Below are 21515 nucleotides of genomic sequence, written 5' to 3' on the forward strand. Positions count from 1 at the left end.
AGCTCTTTGCAGTACTGCTGTTTTGATACCCCTTGAATAAGTGACTTACAAATAGTTAACGATTAATAAATGTTTCCCTCTAGCCCCCATCTGCAGAGTTCCGAGGCTGCAGTGTTTTTTATGCCCGTCCAGCGGTCATGTGACTCAGAGGCCTAACGTGAACCCCCTGGGCTCCAATGCAAAATCTATAACAGGGCCCCCACATATCATATATCATTTATACTACTAGTGTATTCTTATGTAGCTGAGGGGATTTTGGGCTCCCTCAGATTCCAGGGCTCGGGTGCGACTGCTACCTATGCACCCCCTATAGCTACGTGACTACATCACACAATGGTTCTAGCGCCGTACAGATACATTGATAGAGCCATTATACACTGCGGTTAATTGATGAGGATATGACATCACATCGGATGACACGTTACTTCCAGCTGCATTGTCATGATTTAGCATTTTTATATATTATGGTCAGCCATTACTCCTGTCTATGGCTAGTGGGTGTCTGCGTGCACTGGATGTTGTGGCACATAATGCTATGTATGGAGCCCGGAAGCAGTTGGCTCCGTACATAGCATAGCGGGCGTGCTGCAGAACTGCATAGGAGTTGAATAGGAGCAGAGGTGCAGTACTGCAGCTCGGCCGCTATTCCGTGGCCAAAACCAACTGCTACCGGCATGTACGTCCGGTGCACCGGAACAGCTGATCTGTGCGGGGCCCGGGTGTCGGACCCCCACAGATCATGTACTGATGACCTATCCGGTGGATAGGTCATCAGTTGTCAGAAGCTGGAAAACCCCTTTAACAATATTCTTAAAGACTTATATAGCAAAATATAATCTTGTTTTTGCTAGTTGAATTTGTATTGGAAAATTTTATTCATGGAAACAGGAGTCGTGAGGGCACCATGACTGCCAGTCATTGTCACTTACCAGTGTCTACGTTCTGTGCAGGTGGCAGGCAGAGCCTAGGGCTGTATTGCAGACTTTGCTTGAACAGACGTGAAATTGCCTGTCATATGGGAAAGCCTGGCACTGTTTCGTGTTGTCCTGGAAGTGACAACATTTGTAACATTTGTCTCATCAGATGGCCGACCTGCAGCAGTAATCTACAAGTAAAACTGAATGCTGACAGTTTCCAGAATAGTCCAGGCTGTAAACTGGACTGTTACATTGTTGGTAAAGGTCTCGTCGTCTGCTGAACTTTTACACTTTATGCTGATCCTAGAGATGGTATAATTGCCAGCCGAAATAAATTTCTGGTGCCAATTAATTTGGCAGATTTAACTGTTTAGCTTTAAGTGTGAAATTTCAGCAAAGGATGAGGCCTCCAGTTTTCAGATAAACATGCGTAGAGGATGTGTCCGGCCTACAGATAGCCATGGTCTCATTTGTTAAAAACTTGGATTGCAGTCCAGATCTTAGCAGAGCTCGTGAATGACTCTTTCAGAACTCTTTGAGGGAGAAGGAATATGCATCTCAATGCGTCTATTGAAGGAAAGAATTTTTTTTCCCTTACACAGAAAAGTGCAAATTTGAAACAAGGACATAGAAAGAGGTAGAATCTGCTCTCAATAGGCCAACCTGTGAACAACCAAATGGATTTAGCTTCCCATGTCTGTCTTTATTAGACATGTACCATTGAGCTGCCACGGAGCCTTGCAGAGATTCTATATCCGTTTCAACGTCAAATTAGTCAATAAGGCCGTCTGAGTTGGCTCGAAAAAATAGTTACATGTGTAGCCTGCATACCGACCACTTCATTATCTATACAACACATCTTTTCATTAGAATAGGGAACCTATAAATGTGTTATGTGCAGCACAACATATGCAATATATTTATCTGATATATATCAAGTTTAAAGGAAATAACTGAAAGGCTATGTACACCTTTTGCAGGCATTTTTTTTTAAAGTTAAATCTATGTTGGGTTGAATTTTATATAATTTTTTCTTTTTGTTTTTACATAGAAGCAGTATCGTGCACTCTTAGCCGAATCCGTCAGTTCAGCTGAACTGACGGCTTGGCTGAGTGCGGATCCTGTGTGTATCTAACACGCAGGATAACCCCAATACCGATTAGATCACTGTTCATGAACTTAGATGTGATTGTCATTATAGTGATCCTGTGTGTGGAAGAGAACTGCCATATAGGTCCATGAGACCTCTACTCAGATTCAATACAGAGGCAAAGAGTGTTTTGTTTTTACAGAAAAAAAAAATCATTGCATTCTCCATTGGAGGCTGTATGTACATAGCTATTGTCCCCTAGAAGCATTGTATCTCGGAGAATATCCAACAGAGCCTGTACGGCATTGAACGGAGACTGCACGGCACCGTACAAAGAAGCTATACAGCCTCCGTGCACTGCTGTACAGGCCCCATGCCCATGTGCATGAGCCCTTTTACTAATGAACTGTGGGATACTAGAGATACATTGTTCCGTTTTAGTCTAAACAGAAACTTACCGATTCAATGATGTATGTGAAGCCTAAGTATCTGTTTTCGTAGTCACTGGTTTTATAGCTCCAGTGATTTCTTTTTGGAGGAAAAAATTTTAAGAATTTTTTTTGTTTTTTTTTTATAATTAAAAGGTGAAAGCTAAAACCTAATTGAAAGATGTTAGAGGGGAATACTTTTAGGATAGTTATAAGGAGCAAACATGATACCAGGATGATATGGATATTTGGATGGTTTATCTGAGCTGGAATGCGCTGAGCTGGCCAGGAATAATCTGTTAACGTGATGCGATTGCCCAGTACGAAGACTTCTGTTTTTACCGAATGAGCAGAATGATAATCTTCCAGGCCTACATGATACATTGTTCGATTCTTTTAAACAAAGTTTCGTAAATGATAAGCAATATTTTTAATGTTGACTGTTTTGCTGGTTTACGCAAAGCAACTATAGTTATAACTGTCCGGTCATGACAATTGACACATAATTGATATTAATATTGCTATCGTAGGAAACAAAATTCAGGTCCACAGGCAATTGTGTAAACTTAAACTAATGCAGACCAAGAATGGTCATAATCCTATAGGATTCAGTTAGACGACTCCACAAACCTGTATGACTTTTCAGTGGACTGGAATTAGACGTTTCTAAGATATCAGTAGAAATCACACCAAAACTTGAGAGATTCAAGCGGTAAATTTAAAGCCACATTGGCCACCAGGAATTTGTCCAGCCTGATGTAGACGTTGGCCAATGGTGTGTTGCCGGGATTTCCGGTACATATGTACTATTACATTTCTGTTGAACGGGATGGTTAAAATTAATAATGTACATCGTGCAGACATCAGTTCTCACCGATAAGATTTCTCCTAGTGTGTTGTATTAGTAATTTGTGTGTCATCAGTTGTGGTTTTAGCATAGTAGTATAATGTGCCTTGTATCGATAGCAATATTTCCTGTATAGGTAATCTCACAACAGCTTTAATGTAACCTTTGTGATTAATTGTGACTACACAAGGGATGAATACATAAGCATGAAGTGCATATGGTAACTTAGTGCCTCTATTTCCACCACCACATGTGGAATCGGACATCCGCCAGATTTGGAAAGCTTGGTTAGATGCTGTAAAATTAATGAATTTGGGAAGTTGATACTGTATTATGTACTTTCAAGTTTGCCGCTGCAAAGAAGATCTGCTATAGATTTCCTTCCATTGGAAAAAGCTTGTGGTGTTGAAAGCTAAGTGGACAGTTCTCTCTTAGATCCTTGTTTATGGAATAACACAACCTCCGAAGGCCTAGTCATTCATATAATAGCAGTGAATTTGTTGAGAACATATGGAGAGCACATTCTGACAGTCGAGCTGGGATAACTATTTCCCACATCAAATTCAGTGTTTACTATAGGTGATCGGCTGTACAAAATCTCCTCAATTTATACAAAATCTCCTCAATTTATACAAACCAGTCACAGTTTCTAGTTTTAAAAATCAAGCTTGATAATATCTTGACTCACTGTGTGCACAGGACGCCATACTTAGGTGTATTTATGATAAAGCTGATGGCTGATTTTGCAGTGTAGATAAAGTCCTTTTTATTAAAGTGTATCTAAACGTTTGACAAACTTCTGACATGTTATAGTGACATATCAGAAGTTTGGATTATTGGGGGTCTGAGCAGTGAGACCCCCACCAATCGCTAGAACGAAGCAGCTGAAGCGCTCGTGTGAGCGCTCAGTCGCTTCGTGTCTGTTCGGCTTTTTCCAAAAAGAAATGTATCGGAGTACGGGCTCAATAGAAAGTTTATGAGCCCGTACTCCGATATATCTCCTTTCCGGAAAAAGCCGAACAGACACGAAGCGGCGAGCGCTCACACGAGCACTTCAGCTGCTGCGTTCTAGCAATTGGTGGGGGTCTCCGTGCTCGGACCCCCACCAATCCAAACTTCTGACATGTCACTATGACATGTCAGAAGTTTGTCAAACATTTAGCTACACTTTAAGTGGTTAATAAACTTAAAGAGGCTCTGTCACCAGATTTTGCAGCCCCTATCTGCTATTGCAGCAGATCGGCGCTGCAATGTAGATTACAGTAACGGTTTTATTTTTAAAAAACGAGCATTTTTGGCCAAGTTATGACCATTTTCGTATTTATGCAAATGAGGCTTGCAAAAGTACAACTGGGCGTGTTGAAAAGTAAAAGTACAACTGGGCGTGTATTATGTGCGTACATCGGGGCGTGTTTACTACTTTTACTAGCTGGGCGTTGTGTATAGAAGTATCATCCACTTCTCTTCAGAACGCCCAGCTTCTGGCAGTGCAGCACTGTGACGTCACTCACAGGTCCTGCATCGTGTCGGCACCAGAGGCTACAGATGATTCTGCAGCAGCATCAGCATTTGCAGGTAAGTAGCTACATCGACTTACCTGCAAACGCCGATGCTGCTGCAGAATCATCTGTAGCCTCTGGTGCCGACACGATGCAGGACCTGTGAGTGACGTCACAGTGCTGCACTGCCAGAAGCTGGGCGTTGTGAAGAGAAGTGGATGACACTTCTATACACAACGCCCAGCTAGTAATAGTAGTAAACACGCCCCGATGTACGCACATAATACACGCCCAGTTGTACTTTTACTTTTCAACACGCCCAGTTGTACTTTTGCAAGCCTCATTTGCATAAATACGAAAATGGTCATAACTTGGCCAAAAATGCTCGTTTTTTAAAAATAAAAACGTTACTGTAATCTACATTGCAGCGCCGATCTGCTGCAATAGCAGATAGGGGCTGCAAAATCTGGTGACAGAGCCTCTTTAAGCTATATTTACATTAGAGCCACGTTTTAGGCCACATGCACCCAGCCGTATTTACAAATTTATTGACATCTTATATATGCCATCTGATTTTCATCCACGCTCATACAGGTAATTTTCTGTTGGATTTGATATGAATTTCCCAGAACAAAAAAGAAATCTTGGTGTACACCACCTTTCGCCGTATATACGGAATTTGACTACCCTAGAAGCATTGCATCCATTGATCCAGACATATGGCATCTGATAAAGCCATACAGAACTTTAAATGCCACCATACAGCCTTTCTGTCATATGCATGAAAAGGAAAGCATAATGGATGATGATGGATGTTTCACAGATTTCTTTTGGGCCACTGGCATCAATGTGTTGTGGAGAGTTTACCCCAAATATTCACAGGGGGCCACCCACAGCTGAAATCTATTTTACATTTTCACCCTTACCATTTCCTGATGAATAAAGTTAATTCTCGGTAAAATTTGTCAAATTTTATACATGACAGGTCCTGAATAGGACAAGTTCTTGAGTGGGTACATCCTTTTTTATGACGGTACCGCTACTTTTTCTGCCATACATGTTGATAGGTAAAATATAGTATATAGATGATACATACAGCTTAGTTATGGTTCAGGTGAGAAGTGGACATATGTCTAGTCTACATGTTAACATGGCGATCGATGAATATATTATTATAGGATTGGAAATCTAGGCTGTACTTCAATGTCAATGTCTTCATGTTATTATGTCCTTTTGTTTTCAGGGTGTACCTCAGTTACCGTGTGCCAAAGCTTTGTACAACTACGAGGGAAAAGAACCCGGGGATCTGAAATTTAACAAAGGCGACATCATTGTGCTTCGCCGTCAGGTTGATGAGAATTGGTACCACGGAGAAATCAATGGAGTCCATGGCTTCTTCCCAACCAACTTTGTGCAGATTATAAAGCCTTTACCTCAACCTCCACCTCAATGTAAAGCACTTTATGACTTTGAAGTGAAAGACAAGGAAGCTGACAAGGATTGCTTGCCCTTTTCAAAGGTAGGAAAATGATAAGAAACCCTAGCTGTAGAGATTAGTGATGGTTCACTTAGTAAGGTCAATTAGACCAGATTTAAGATATGTGAATATTTCTTTGTCATGTCTTCTCGCTGATAGACAAAACGCATACCTACTGATAGATGACATGAGCTGTAGGTAGTAAATGGCAAAATATACCTAAAAGATATAAGTTATAATAAATAGGTTAATATCATATGTGGTTTAACCCTTTCGCTGCCGCAGCAATTTTCACACTTTTGACATACACATATAAAACCTTAATTATAAAATAAAAAAATCATATTATACCTCTATACCCATGTATTAAATGAAAGTAGACACTTTACAGATTGTCAAAATGCCACCCAGCACTTTATCCTCATTGGTGCCTTCATGCAATTTTGCATTAAAGTCTAACAGGGTGTAAAAAAATGCATCACATGTCTGAAAGTCTAGCCCGAGCAAAGCCGTCGACACACAACTTCTCCTAAAAATCGAAGTTCATGATTTGCAGAGTTCATATTTGACCAAAAGTCTCTGCGATCTAGATGTCAGTAAACATTTGAGTCATGGAGTCGACAGATAGTCGATTAGGCACAGGGGGCGATTATATGTGTATATGGGAGTTTTACGCCTCGAATTACACCTGAAAAAACGGCTCCATTACGCCTACAAACATCTGCCCTCTGCTTTCAACGGGTTTTACGATGTTCTGTTCCCACGAGGTGTAATTTTACGCGTTGCTGTCAAAAGACGGCGCGTAAAAAGACGCCCGCAAAAAAGAAGTGCATGTTACTTCTTGGGACTTTTTGGAGCCGTTTTTCATTGACTCCATTGAAAAACAGCTCCAATAACGTCCGTAAAATACGCCGCGAAAAACGCGAGTTGCTACAAAAACGTCTGAAAATCGGGAGCTGTTTTCACCTGAAAAGAGCTCCGTATTTTCAGACATTTTTGGTCACTGCGTGTGAACATACCCTAACTGCGCAACTACAAGAGCACATATCTTCTCATATTGGTAAGAGGGGTGATAACATGAAGAAAAGCCCAGGCACTCTACCCCTGGGGGTCTTTGGAAGGCAGTACAGGGGAAGACAAACCAAAAAAGGATGACCCAAAACCGGAAAAGAAAGACTTTTCTTCCCGCTCCCCGACTTCAAATGAGCCTGATATTACCAAACTTTACGCTTTAGCCCCTTTATTCTAATCGCGACAATCATATAAAGTCAAGCCATATTACATATGTCCTTGACAGTGAAAGGGTTAAGGGGATTGCTTTCTCCACTCTCCCCAGAAACATTGTTACTTTTGTTTATTGGCTTCTGCCGCTTCGTTTTAGCAATTGGTGGGGGTCTCAGTGCTCGGACCCCCACCAATCCAAACTTCTTACATGTCACTATGACATGTCAGAAGTTTGATGAACGTTTAGTCACCCTTTAATGTACAATATGTAAAAGACACATGTAAAAACTCTAGTACATTGATGTTTTTTTGGGACTACGTTTTTATTCTGCGCACTTATGGGGCATCCTTTCACTTCATTGATCAAGAAAGATCCGTAAAGACCAAAAATAATCACACATTAGTGAGGAGTTTGGTGAACTGAGAATAACCTCTACCCAGCAGGGGAAAGCTCTGCATTCGGGCATGGTGAAGGCACTGTTGTCTTTAGATCCCATGTGTTTGTTTCGGCTTTTTTCTGGGTTTGTTCTTGCTCTTACACATAGAAGTTTGTTTTGTTGTTCCAGACATGCAGGTGCTAGGGGCTTCCTATTTCTGCATATGACTTTAAATGGTTGTCAAGACTTTATTTTCTTGTGGTCTAGGTGAGTTTTAATGAAACTGTATATTAGTAGTGTTCAGTTATCTTGGACTTTAGTTCAGTTATCTTGTATTAGGCATGTTGAATGTTCAAAGGGTTTTCCTGTTTTCATCACTACGAATACGAGGGCTTTCCCAATTTTTTTTTAGGTAAAATACACTCTCCCTATTTCCCATGTCGCACACTGATCTTAGCACCGCTGCATGTAAACATAGACTCTCTCATTGTATCTGCATTGTGTGGTACACCCATAACCAGAGTCATCCCCGATGCAGTCATGTCACATACCGTCAGTATTGTATGTCATATTTGTTATAACATGTCTTGTGGTAGCCCCTGAATTCTTGATAAATAAGAGGGCCAGATATACATAAAAAAAGCATGGATAACCGCTTTAATTGAACTAATAAATATTACTACACCAACTGGCACACTAAAAAAAGGCCATACATTTCTTGTCAGATTAGAAGAAGACGGAATTCTATAAATTGATCTGTTCCGTGCAATCTTACTGTAAACAGGTCTTTGGAGTCGTGGAGTCAGATTTGGGGGTCAGTTTTGGGTGAAGTCATTTGGTAGAAATGTACCAACTCCAACTCTGGCTTCAAAATAAAAATATTATATATTATTAATATTGTATTAATTTATCAAATGCGGCTTGTTGCATATTGACTTTCATAGGAATTTAGAAAAATTTACAAATTTGGTATTGTGATGTTCTATCAATATAAGGGTCCTCTTACACGGCCCCAACATGGCCCCAACGGCCGTAAAAAATGCAGCAAAAACGCTGCGAAAAACGCGAGTTGCTCAAAAAACGTCTGAAAATCAGGAGCTGTTTTTCCCTTGAAAACAGCCCCTGATTTTCAGATGTTTTTGTAACTACTCGCGTTTTTCGTGGCGTATTTTACGGACGTAATTGGAGCTGTTTTTCAATGGAGTCAATGAAAGACGGCTCCAAAAATGTCCCAAGAAGTGACATGCACTTCTTTGACGCGGGCGTCTTTTTACGCGCCGTCTTTTGACAGCGACGCGTAAAATTACACCTCGTGGGAACAGAACATCGTAAAACCCATTGAAAGCAGAGGGCAGATGTTTGTAGGCGTAATGGAGCCGTTTTTTCAGGCCGAATTATGTTTGAAAAGAGTGCGTGTGAACATACCCTTATTGTACGAGGCTTTTATGAAAAGTTTGGACTCCGAGTCGGACTCTGGAAAAATAGAGGAGTCGGTGTAAGGCCCCATGCACACGAACGTAAAAACGCCCGTAATCACAGGCCGTAATTACGGGCCCATAGACTTCTATTGGCCACGGGTACCTCCCCGTATGTGCCTGGGACGTTGAAAAATATAGAACATGTCCTATTTTAGGCCGTAATTACGGCACAGGCAGGCCCATGGAAGTCTATGGGGCTCCCGTAATTACGGGTAACTACGTGTGTGCACCCGTAATTACGGGAGCGTTGCTAGGCGACGTCAGTAAATAGTCACTGTCCAGGGTGCTGAAAGAGTTAACTGATCGGCAGTAACTTTTTCAGCCCCCTGGACAGAAACTACCGATCACAATATAGATCAACCTGTAAAAAAAATACTTACCCAGAACTCCCTGCTTCTTCCTCCAGTCCGGCCTCCCGGGATGACGTTTTCAGCCCATGTGACCGCTTCAGCCAATCACCGGCTACAGCGGTCACATGGACTGTTGCGTCATCCAGGGAGGTCGGGCTGGATGTCAAGTAAGGGACGCGTCACCAAGGCAACGGGTAAGTATGAATTTCTTTTACTTTTACCTCGGAAAGGGCTGCCCCTTCTCTCTATCCTGCACTGATAGAGAGAAGGGGCTGCCGATTAGTGCAGTGCAATTTTGCAGCGAAAACGTGCACGGAAATACGGGTGGAATACGGGTGACACCGGACCCGTATTTACGGGCACGGGTCCGTAAATACTGGTGCAATACGGGTCGAATACGTCTGACACCGGACCCGTATTTCCGCCAGTATTTACGGGAGGACAAAAATACGTTCGTGTGCATGAGGCCTTAGTCGGAAATTAGGCCTCGTGCACACGACCGTGCTCGTAATTACGACTCATAATTACGAGCACGGCCGGCCACGGGCAGCCGGCCGCTTTTCCGAGCCGTGCTGCCATTATAAAGTATAGCAGCACGGCACGTAAAATAGACAAATAGAACATGTTCTATTTTTTTAACGGCACGGGCACCTTCCTGTGAGAAAACGGGAAGGTACCCGTGGCTAACAGAAGTCTATGAGCCCGTTATTGCGGGTCGTAATTACGACCCGCAATAACGGGTGTTTTTACGGTCGTGTGCATGAGGCCTTACCGACTCCACAGCCCTGCTTGTAAAGTTAGCCATAAACATTAAGATTTGTCCATAATACGAGGAGCGGTTTTCGATATGAGGGCAGATACAAAAATATATATTTCTTATGATACAAAACGTTTGTATCACATGAAATACCAAGCATTTATATTGCCCCACATGTAGTCTTCTCGGATTATCGTACACTAAACACGAGGCATGAACAATAAGGGAGATTTATGAATACTAGTGCACTGTGTGAGCTGTGTGCCAGTATCTCTCCCCCGGGCAGCATGCGCCACATTAATCACGACCTATTGGTGAATGTGGCATGGGCTAAAAGCAACACCAGGACCGACTACTGCCAGAGCTGTGGGACGGACCTGATAAAAATTAAATGGCTGCAGGAAATAGGAATTTCTGGTACACCTCAGCCCACCGGAGATTAATATGTATCCTTGTGTTTTACAATTCTACAGTGATGGAAAAGAAAGAACAATAAGATTAAAACAATGATCACTTAGTAATACTCTGCTAGTCATATGTATAAATAACGTACAAACACGCACAGTGAAGGAGAGAACAAGAGCCCCTTAGGACAGCGATTCCAGTCTTTTTGATGCCGTGACACACCTGCTGGCGCGCCTTTTATCTGATTGTTTTTCAGTTTACAGTAATGTTTATAGATTGTGAAAAATAGACCATAATCAGAGACAAATACGCCATTAAATCAAAACATACACGTACAAGTTACTTCTTGCTGGATATTCTAATTTTCGGTGAAATTATTGTTCATATGCCACCCACACTGCATTCATGTGAACTCTCTTTAGGACATTTTACATACGGTAACTGAACTGTAACTCTTTGTCTCTCAGGATAACACAGAAAAGTGAATCTGAACTAGAGAACGGACGCCAAAGAGGAAGTTTTAGGCCATAAAATCCTTCCCTTATTTATGTGTAGCTGCAGGAATTTATGCCCACCTGCTCTGTTAGTATGGGTGTATCAGCTCTGGGTAAAGCTGGAAAGGTGGGCTTTTACCCTTGGGCCGTTCTACAGAGTACGCCAAAGTCAAGAATTGCTTAAATCGGAGGATGTATCAAAAGAGGTGAAACGGAAAAGTAGAGTAGTTGCCATTGGCAACCAGTCAAATTTTACCTTTCTTTTTTCAGAAGCCCTTTGGCAAATGAAAGCAGCAACCTGATTGGTTGTCTTGAGCAACTACTCAACTTTTTGTTTGCATCAGTCCTGATAGATCTCCCCCATTGTCTATAAGATGTTTAATGTTGGATTGATCTTATTATTATAATTATGTATTATACCAGTAGTCTTACATAAGATGTATGCTACCCTATCCCACTGCCATCTTAACAATGTTAACTTTTGAATTGAAAATAGTTATTTTTGGGGTGATCGTGACATTTGACCCCACATATATTGTATATACAGAAACTAATTTGTTACCTATTGGTAACTGACAAGGTCTTCTTCAAAAGACCACGAATCATTTCTGTGCACGAGTATCTTATGCTGGGCTTACATGCTTTCATTCCCACTTTTATCAAGGTGACATTCAAATAATTATCTGAATGACAGTCATTTTGGAGACATACATATTCAAAAGAGAACAGCACTCCAGATTTGTTTATGTAAGTTAGGTTTAAATTTTATTTAGGTCTCACAAAAATCCAAACCATTTTGCTTATACTGTAGCGTAGCAACATTTCGGATCCGTTAAAAGTCCTCCATCAAGCTTAACGGGAGCTTTGGGTGACATGAGAGTGGAACATTTGCTAGAACAGAAACAATTGTTCCCATATTAGCCAAAAAAATCTCTGGCCTTCTCATTTATGGATAGCCCTTGTTGACCATCGTTTACACGCTAAAACAGTAGGAGTGACTGGATCTAGGAAAAATGTACATAAGTCAAATGATTAAATGTGACCATTATGGCTACCTATACTTAGTCATTATTTCTACTACCAAGTATTCTTGTTTAGAGCGTCATATAAATCACTATTATATAAAACCTAGCCTTAATGACTAAGAGGGTGCATTGTGAGAAATTGGAAGATACTCATCTGACAGCAGAGTGGAACTAAACTGCAGTCTGTTTCCAAGGGCAACCAGTACAATTTTGAGAGCAGTTTTGTATATCAATGGGAGGACATTACATTTTAATAACAAAAATGTTAAACTATTTGCAAAGTTACTCAACTTTTTAAGTAGATTTAAGAACTAAAATCTTGTAAAACAGAATTACAGTTTAATGTTAGTAACTCTGTAGCAATGTGACTGCAATGTGTTGCCTGTGACATGATATGAAGTTATTGTAAGTAAAGTCACTTTCTTGCATCAAGAAAGATACATGTAAAAGGGTTGTCATAGTAAAGAGAATGGAGGATAACTGTAGATGTCTGTAGGAACGAATCCCTCTGGACACACAAATCCAGATTTATTAGGTGATCATTGGATTTTGCCTGACTTGGATGTAGTGATATTTGTGTTAGGTGCATTCTTGTAAGTGTGGGCATACACTTGTGTAAAAGATACAGCTTTTTCATGTACTTCCAACTTGGAATGCCAAAGCAAACAGGTTTTCGTTGGCTTGTGGCAAAGCAAAAACACATTCTGGAAAATAAGCATCAGTAAATCCATAAAGCCTTTAGCAATACCTCATATGCCTTGACTTGGAAGTCTTTCTTGCTCAGCCAGCGACTCCTCGGGGGAACCTGTTATTATGTGACAACTTGAGTACTGGAGAAAGGGAATGGAGACCATCTGAGTGACACAAGAAGTGGGATTAGTAATTTTGTGACTGCCACACATAGACTGAATCTGCAGCTTTCTCCTTTACAGACTCATCTCCACATGGAATACTTATCAATTACTTTTGATCAATGGATTATAACAGTCCCTTTTATTATATTGCGCTGACATATTCCACATTGCTGTGCAGACACACGTCATACACATTCTCTCGCACTATAAAAATTGTATGTTCAATACCAATGCAGGCCCTCACAGGTAGGAGTACTAGATCCCAAAGTATTATTGTTCATGAAGAAATGGGGTTATCTATTATAATCTTGTGCCTGTGTAACCTTATAGGGACTGTAGGGGTTTTAATTCCCAAAAGTTAAAAAAAAATGTATTTTTTTTTCGTGGAGCAGAAAGCTGTATAGTTTATATTCTAGCTGTATAGGTGTATATAGTCCTTTTATATAATTGATCACCTCTCCTGACATGTCTGTTCTAGGAAGTACTTGTATTCCTCATAAAATAACAATTCTGGGACATCTATTCTTCGAACTCTCCGTTGTTCGGTTCCTCTGTTATTCTACTTTCAAATTCATGGATAAATTGACAACAGTTTCCAGTTCGGAGTGTTCACAAGATGAAGCACCCAGTTGTCAATTTATTCATAAATTTCCCGGAGCAATAACAGAGCAATTCCTAGATCTATGAAAAGATGCTTGTGAATTGTTATATATCGTGGGGAATACAAGTATTTGTACCATAAACGTGCAGTTGAAATAAGTAGCTTTTAGACACCTGTATTGAAATCTTGCCCGATCCCTCATTCACTTGGCATCTGCCGCTGTGGGACTGTCGGCCGGCCCCCATACAAATGAGAGAGTTGGCCGAGCCTGTCAATATGGAAGAGTTCGGCTGACTTTTATCTTATGTGTATAGACAGTTTAAAGACCTAGATTTTTCTGACATTGCTTCCTTGTATTGGCGAGTAGATGTGTTGGAGGTTAGTGTAACTAAGTAACTTATAATAGGATATATTATTTGTATCACCAAAATGAACCATGACCGGAAGAGGTGACAAGTCCAGCAATATGGATATTAAAAGTGATAACTTCCTAAAATCCCAAGTGTAACAACTGTGTCACAACCATTACGTCATCTTTATGAATAGCAAAGTTAACTAGTTACGTATATCTAGAATATCCTCTATGGCAGCTGCAATAGGAGCCCCTTTAGTTGTCACCCAGCTTCCCTATAAGGCTGCGTTCACACAAGGTGGATACGCTGCGTAAAGATACACAGCGTATACGCCCTTGCGGCCGCAGGTAATTCTGCCCGAAAAAAACACACCAAATTGTGGGGCAGTTTTTTGGCCGAAATGTCTGCTGTGGAAAACTGCGTGTTTAAAAAATAGGAAGCGGGCGGTGTCTATCACCTATTGTCAGTGGTGGATCGCGTGTTATCTATATAAAGGTGTTGCCTTTCATTGTAATTCTGCCTGTGGTTTTATGAGGTGACTGCTGAGAAGTGATCACTACAGAACAGGAAGTGTCAGTCTAATGTTAGGCTCAGTGGCCAGAGTGAAAACTGACGATTTCTATTTTTTGTTTTCTTTAACATAGTGACATGGAAAATAAAAATAATAAAAAACTCATCACCAAAAATTCTTTAAAAATATGTTTAAAATCTTAGGTCATTTTCTGATGATACATTAACTAGTTGACATCAGAGAATGTTTATCTGGAAATTTCTTTAATTTTAGGTGGAAATGTGTACATTTTTTACGTGTAAGAATATATCTCTAAAAGAGCAGCCTCTGCCTATAAACTATGGTTATCTAAGCGGATGTCTTGTGATGATCTGTTATACATTTTCAGTACTCATCCACACCAAGCACTGATATAATGTCCTCCGTAATGATCTCTTTATTTTACAACAGAACTTCCATCGGCTGGATTAGTACATTTCTGTAGCAGGGTAATTTGGTGACCCGGAGTAGTATCTTTCGTACAAACTATCATCACGGACTAGATAATTATCGTGATGACAACACTGTTCTCCCTCTATCTTAGTGCCACGATAAAAGGCGCAATGTTTAAGTAGCACATAACATCCAGTTACAGAATAAAAGCTTGGAGCCGTCTTTCCACTAAGCTATATTTATTTGGCACTATGAGCTATTAAACATGTAGTAGTCTCACGGAGGATAATGGTGCCTGGCTGCACAGCCTCCCGCAAGAACAAACATGCTCTACTGTCCAGGTTTTTTATCTGCCTCCGGCTAGTACAACAAAGCAGTGTGAGTTGCTATGTAAAAGTTGAAGTAGTTCTGTCTGTCCCATGTCTCATGGCTGCAGCGCACGTCTGATCTTTAAAGAAGTATTTTCAATCACTTTGTTGTCACAGACACCTGAGTCATGTAGCACAAATACTTTTAAAGGAGACTAATGTAAAAGGCTAATGCCAGTGTAGCTTTTAAAGGCGTTGTCCGATTTTTAGCAAATAATGTTATTTTTTGTATAATTAAATGTTATGCAGTTTTCCAATATACTTTCTGTATTAATTCTTCACGGTTTTCAAGATCTCTGCTTGTTGTTATTCAGTAGGAATATTCATTGTTTACTTGTAGTGGATACAATTCTGTCCATGGTCATGTGATGGAGACACAGGTGCTGGGATAGTTACAGGGTCATGTGATGGAGACACAGGTGCTGGGATAGTTACAGGGTCATGTGATGGACACACAGGTGCTGGGATAGTTACAGGGTCATGTGATGAACACACAGGTGCTGGCATAGTTACAGGGTCATGTGATGGAGACACAGGTGCTGGGATCGTTAGAAGACACAGCTCTAATAGACTTACTCTAACTGTAATGAGCTGTGCACCTGTCTGTCCATCACATGACCAGGACAGAATTTTAACCCCTAACCGCACAAGTAAGTAACTATACGTGATCGCAGGAGGTTACTTCCCGCACGAGGACGTATAGTTACTGAGTTGTTTCGGCGACAGTGTGCATCGGGAGGTCAACTGTCCCCGACAGCTGACACTCCACTCTTGCCGGCCAGCGGTCCTTTGTCGCTGATTCCGGCGAATTAACCACTTAAATGCGGCGATCGGTTGCAATCAGCGCATATTAGCGGTTTCTAGCATATCGGCAGACCCCGGTCCGAAATCGCGGGGTTTGACGATAGTTAGCATGGCAAACGGAAGCCAAACAATGGCCTCCGTGTCTGCCATGGACTGAAGCCCATCAGGACGTCACTGTGTCGTTCACGATGCACACTGTTGTCGACAAGGTGTGCATCGGGAACTGGGAGGTCAGCTGTCCCCGACAGCTGACACTCCAGTGTTGCCGATCAGCGGCTCATCGCCGCTGATTTCGGCAATTAACCCGTTAAATGCGGCGCTCGATTGCGATCACCGCATTTAGGGGTATTTGTAGCACATCAGCAGCCCCCATGCAATCGTGGGGGTTGCTGACGCTAGTGATGGCATCCGGAGACCAGGCAACGGCCTCCGGGTCTGCCATGTATGGAAGCCTATGAGGATCAGCCGCTGGCTGGTCCTCGTAGACTAACTGTCAGAGTGACTGTGACGTCAACTGACTGTTGGAATACATTACACTACCTAGGTAGTGTAATGTATTCTAGCAGCGATCAGAGCTGCAGGTAAAAAAAATTAAGTGTAAAAAGTTAATAAAAATGTTTTATAAAAGTGTAAAAATAAAAGTTTTTGTTTTCCTATAATAAGTAATTTATTCTAGGAAAAAAATAAAACCGTTAAAAAAAAGTAGACATATTTGGTATCACCGCGTTCGTAACGACCCAAACTATGAAACTATAATGTTATTTTTTCCGCACGGTGAACGCCGCAAACAAAATAAACGGAAAACTATGTCAGCATCGCTATTTTTTGGTCACTACCCCTCCCAAGATATAGAATAAAAAGTGATCAAAAAGTTGCATTTACCCAAAAATAGTACCAATAAAAACTACAACCCGTCCCGCAGAAAACAAGACCTCCCACAGCTTTTTTGACTAAAAAATTAAAAAGTTACGGCTCAGAATATGGTGTCTCAGAAAATAAATAATTTTATAGAAACGTAATTTTAATGTGCAAACGCTGCAAAACTTAAAAAAAAATATATACATATGGTATCGCCGTAATCGTATCGACCCGCAGAATAAAGTAAAACATAATTTATTTCGCACGGTGAACGCTGTAACAAATAAAGAATTTAAAACGCCAAAATCACTGTTTTTTGGTCACCTTAAGAGGCTCTGTCACCAGATTTTGCAGCCCCTATCTGCTATTGCAGCAGATAGGCGCTGCAATGTAGATTACAGTAACGTTTTTATTTTTAAAAAACGAGCATTTTTGGCCAAGTTATGACCATTTTTGTATTTATGCAAATGAGGCTTGCAAAAGTACAACTGGGCGTGTTGAAAAGTAAAAGTCCAAGTGGGCGTGTATTATGTGCGTACATCGGGGCGTGTTTACAGAAAAAGTACAACTGGGCGTGTATTATGTGCGTACATCGGGGCGTGTTTACTACTTTTACTAGCTGGGCGTTCTGATGAGAAGTATCATCCACTTCTCTTCAGAACGCCCAGCTTCTGGCAGTGCAGACACAGCGTGTTCTCGAGAGATCACGCTGTGTCGTCACTCACAGGTCCTGCATCGTGTCAGACGAGCGGGGACACATCGGCACCAGAGGCTACAGATGATTCTGCAGCAGCATCAGCGTTTGCAGGTAAGTCGATGTAGCTACTTACCTGCAAACGCTGATGCTGCTGCAGAATCAACTGTAGCCTCTGGTGCCGACACGATGCAGGACCTGTGAGTGACGTCACAGATCTGCACTGCCAGAAGCTGGGCGTTCTGAAGAGAAGTGGATGATACTTCTCATCAGAACGCCCAGCTAGTAAAAGTATTAAACACGCCCCGATGTACGCACATAATACACGCCCACTTGTACTTTTACTTTTCAACACGCCCAGTTGTACTTTTGCAAGCCTCATTTGCATAAATACAAAAAAGGTCATAACTTGGCCAAAAATGCTCGTTTTTTAAAAATAAAAACGTTAATGTAATCTACATTGCAGCGCCGATCTGCTGCAATAGCAGATAGGGGTTGCAAAATCTGGTGACAGAGCCTCTTTAGCGCTAAAAACGATGTAATAAAACGTGATCAGGAAGATGTATGTACCATAAAATGGTACCAATAAAAAGTTACAGCTCGTCAAACCAAAAATAAGCACCCAGACCGCTCAATCAATCAAATAATAAAGTTCTGGATGTCAGAATGTGATTTTTTTTTTAACAAATAGTCTTTTCTTTGTAAAAGTAATAAAATATAAAAAAAAACTATATAAATTTGGTATCACCGTAATTGTATTGAGATGCAGAATGCAACTAAGTTGTCGTTTACACCGCACGGTGAAAGACTCAAAAACAAAACCCCAAAATTATATATTTTTTTCAGTTTCCCAGTACATTTTATGGCACTTTGAATGGTGTTAATAGAAGCTACAACTCTTCCCGCAAAAAAATAAGCCCTCACACCACTCTATTGACAGAAAAATAAAAAAAATTTGCCTCTTGGAAGGCGGGGAGTGAAAAACTAAAATGAAAAAGCAAAAAAGGATCAGCCCTGAAAGGGTTAATTAATTTCTAATAACAAAACATTTATGACCACATATGGGGTATTGCCGTAATCGGAAGAGATTGCTTTACAAATGCAGGGGTGCTTTTCGTCTTTTATCCCTTGTGAAAATTAAAAAATGCAACATTTTAGTGGACAAAAATGTTGATATTCATTTTCACGGCCTAATTCCACTAAATTCTACAAAAAACCTGTGGGGTCAAAATGCTCACCATACCCCTAGAAAACTTCCTTGAGCGGTGTAGTTTACAAAATGGGTCACTTTTGGGGGTTTCCACTGTTTTGGTCCCTCCGGGGTGTTGCAAACCCGACAAGGCACTGAAAACCAATCCAGCAAAATCTGTACTCCAAAATCCAAAAGGCGCTCCTTCCCTTCTGAGCCCTGCAGTGGGACCAAACAGCAGTTTATTACCACATATGGGGTATTGCCATAATCGGGAACAATTGCTAAACAAATGTTGTGGTGCTTTTTCTCCTTTATTCCTTGTAAAAATGAAAACATTCTATGTTTCCACAGAATAAAAGGTGATTTTCATCTTCACAGACTAATTCCACTAAATTCTGCAAAAAAACTGGGGTCAAAATGTTAATTATACCCCTAGAAAAATGTCTTGAGGGGTGTAGTTTCCAAAATGGGGTTACTTTTGGGAGGTTTCGACTGTTTAAGTTACCACAAGACCTCTTCAAACCTGACATGGTGCCTAAAATATATTCCTAAAAAAAGGAGGCCCCAAAATCCACTAGGTGCTCCTTTGCTTCTGAGGCTGGTGCTTCAGTCCATTAGGACACTAGGGCCACATGTTGGATATTTCTAAAAACTGCAGAGTCTGGGCAATAAATATTAAGTTGCGTTTCTCTGGTAAAACCTTCTGTGTTACAGAATTTTTTTTATTACAAATGAATTTCGGCAAAAAAAATAAAATTTGTAAATTTCACCTCTAATTTGCCTTAATTCCTGTGAAACGCCTAAAGGGTTAAAACACTTTCTGAATGCTATTTTGAATACTTTGAGGGGTGCAGTTTTCAAAATGTGTGATTTATGGGGACTTTCTAATATAGAAGACCCTCAAAGCCACTTCAGAACTGAACTGGTCCCTGAAAAAATAGCCTTTTGAAACTTTCTTGAAAATATGAGAAATTGCTGCTGAAGTTCTAAGCCTTGTAACGTCCTAGAAAAATAAAAGGACGTAAAAAAAACAGATGCAAACATAAAGTAGACATATGGGGGATGTTAACTAGTAACTATTTTGTGTGGTATTACTGTCGGTTTTACAAGCAAATACATTTAAATGTAGAAAAATTCAAATTTTTGCAAATTTTCGCTAAAATTTGACGTTTTTCACAAATAAATATTGAATTTATCAACCAAATTTTTTCACTAACATAAAGTACAATATGTCACGAGAAAACAATCTCAGAATCGCTTGGATAGGTAAAAGCATTCCAGAGTTATTACCACATAAAATGATACATGTCAGATTTGGAAAAAATCATCTGTGTTCACGGGACCAAAACAGGCTGTGTCCTGAAAGGGTTAATCACTGGAAGTAAACAATGAATGTTCATACTGAATAACAACAAGCAGAGATCTTCAAAGCCACAAGGACAATCTAATGTTTATAGCTATTACCCTGACATGACAAATAGCTTATAAACAATAGATTGTTTTAAAATGCACAAAATAGAAAGATAAGATTCCATTAACATTGTATGTTGACTTTTAGAATAAGCTTTTAATGCATGTCCCAAATAAGTCAAGATCACTGTAGTGGATCTGTTTCCAAACAAATACTGACAAACCCCATTGGGTTCTACTATTTTTGTTGGCAGACTGCGCTATTTTTTTCTGTCAAAAATACAAGACAACTGACTGCAACACGAGCAGTGCCTCCTCTGCCCTGTCTGCAGTAGGACACAAAAATTGTTAAACCCCACCCCTCTGCCAGCTGATCATTGAAGAAATCAGCAGAAAATTAACCCCATGTTCTCTGCAGGATTTCTATGAGACTGTTTGTTTCAAAAACATGCAGAATATCCTACAGACTGACACACAGTTTAAGCAAGTTTATGTCCTGTTTACTTTGATCATTCGTTTCAAGGTTTAGTGTTCCTTTTAAAGAAAAACTGCAGTCAAAGTCCTAATTCTGCTAGCACACAGTGTGATTTGTGTTCCTTATTTGTGTATTATAAATGTTTGGTCCTCCCTTGATTCACTGTTAGGGTATGTTAATACAGGGCGGATACGCTGCGTAAAGGCACACCGCTTATCCGCCCTGGAGCCTGTAGGGAATTCCGGCCAAAAGGCCTCACAAAATTGTGGTGCAGTTTTTCGGCCGCAATGTCCACTGCGTGAAAACAGCACGTAAAAAGAAAAAAAGTCTATACTTACTGCAGTCATGGCGGAGCGTCCCTCTGACGTCCTGCAGCCCGGCCTCCTGAGATAACGTTTCATCCCATGTGACCGCTGCAGCCTGTGATTGGCTGCAGCAGTCACATAGGATGAAACTTCATCCCTGGAGCCGGATTGGGCGCAGGAGCAGAGAGATCTGGGTAAGTATAATTTTTTATTTTTCTGAGTTGCGATCTTTGCAGTGGAGTCGCAGCTTTTCTGCCGCAATAATCGCAACATCTGCCATTTGTTACAGG

The 21515-nt window shown here is 40.7% G+C and overlaps 1 protein-coding gene across 2 annotated transcripts in view; it reads left to right on the forward strand.

Annotated features, from left to right (window-relative positions):
* The window catches only part of SH3RF1 (SH3 domain containing ring finger 1), a 155324-nt gene that overhangs the window by 83885 nt on the left and 49924 nt on the right, over window positions 1-21515 (forward strand). For both annotated transcript variants that reach the window (XM_075860261.1, XM_075860262.1), the window contains exon 3: window positions 6025-6300. In XM_075860261.1, the coding sequence (XP_075716376.1) occupies window positions 6025-6300 (276 nt within the window). The remainder of the gene's footprint in view (window positions 1-6024; window positions 6301-21515) is intronic.

The sequence above is a fragment of the Rhinoderma darwinii genome, chromosome 1 (genome assembly GCF_050947455.1).
Source record: "Rhinoderma darwinii isolate aRhiDar2 chromosome 1, aRhiDar2.hap1, whole genome shotgun sequence".
Classification (NCBI taxonomy): domain Eukaryota; kingdom Metazoa; phylum Chordata; class Amphibia; order Anura; family Rhinodermatidae; genus Rhinoderma; species Rhinoderma darwinii.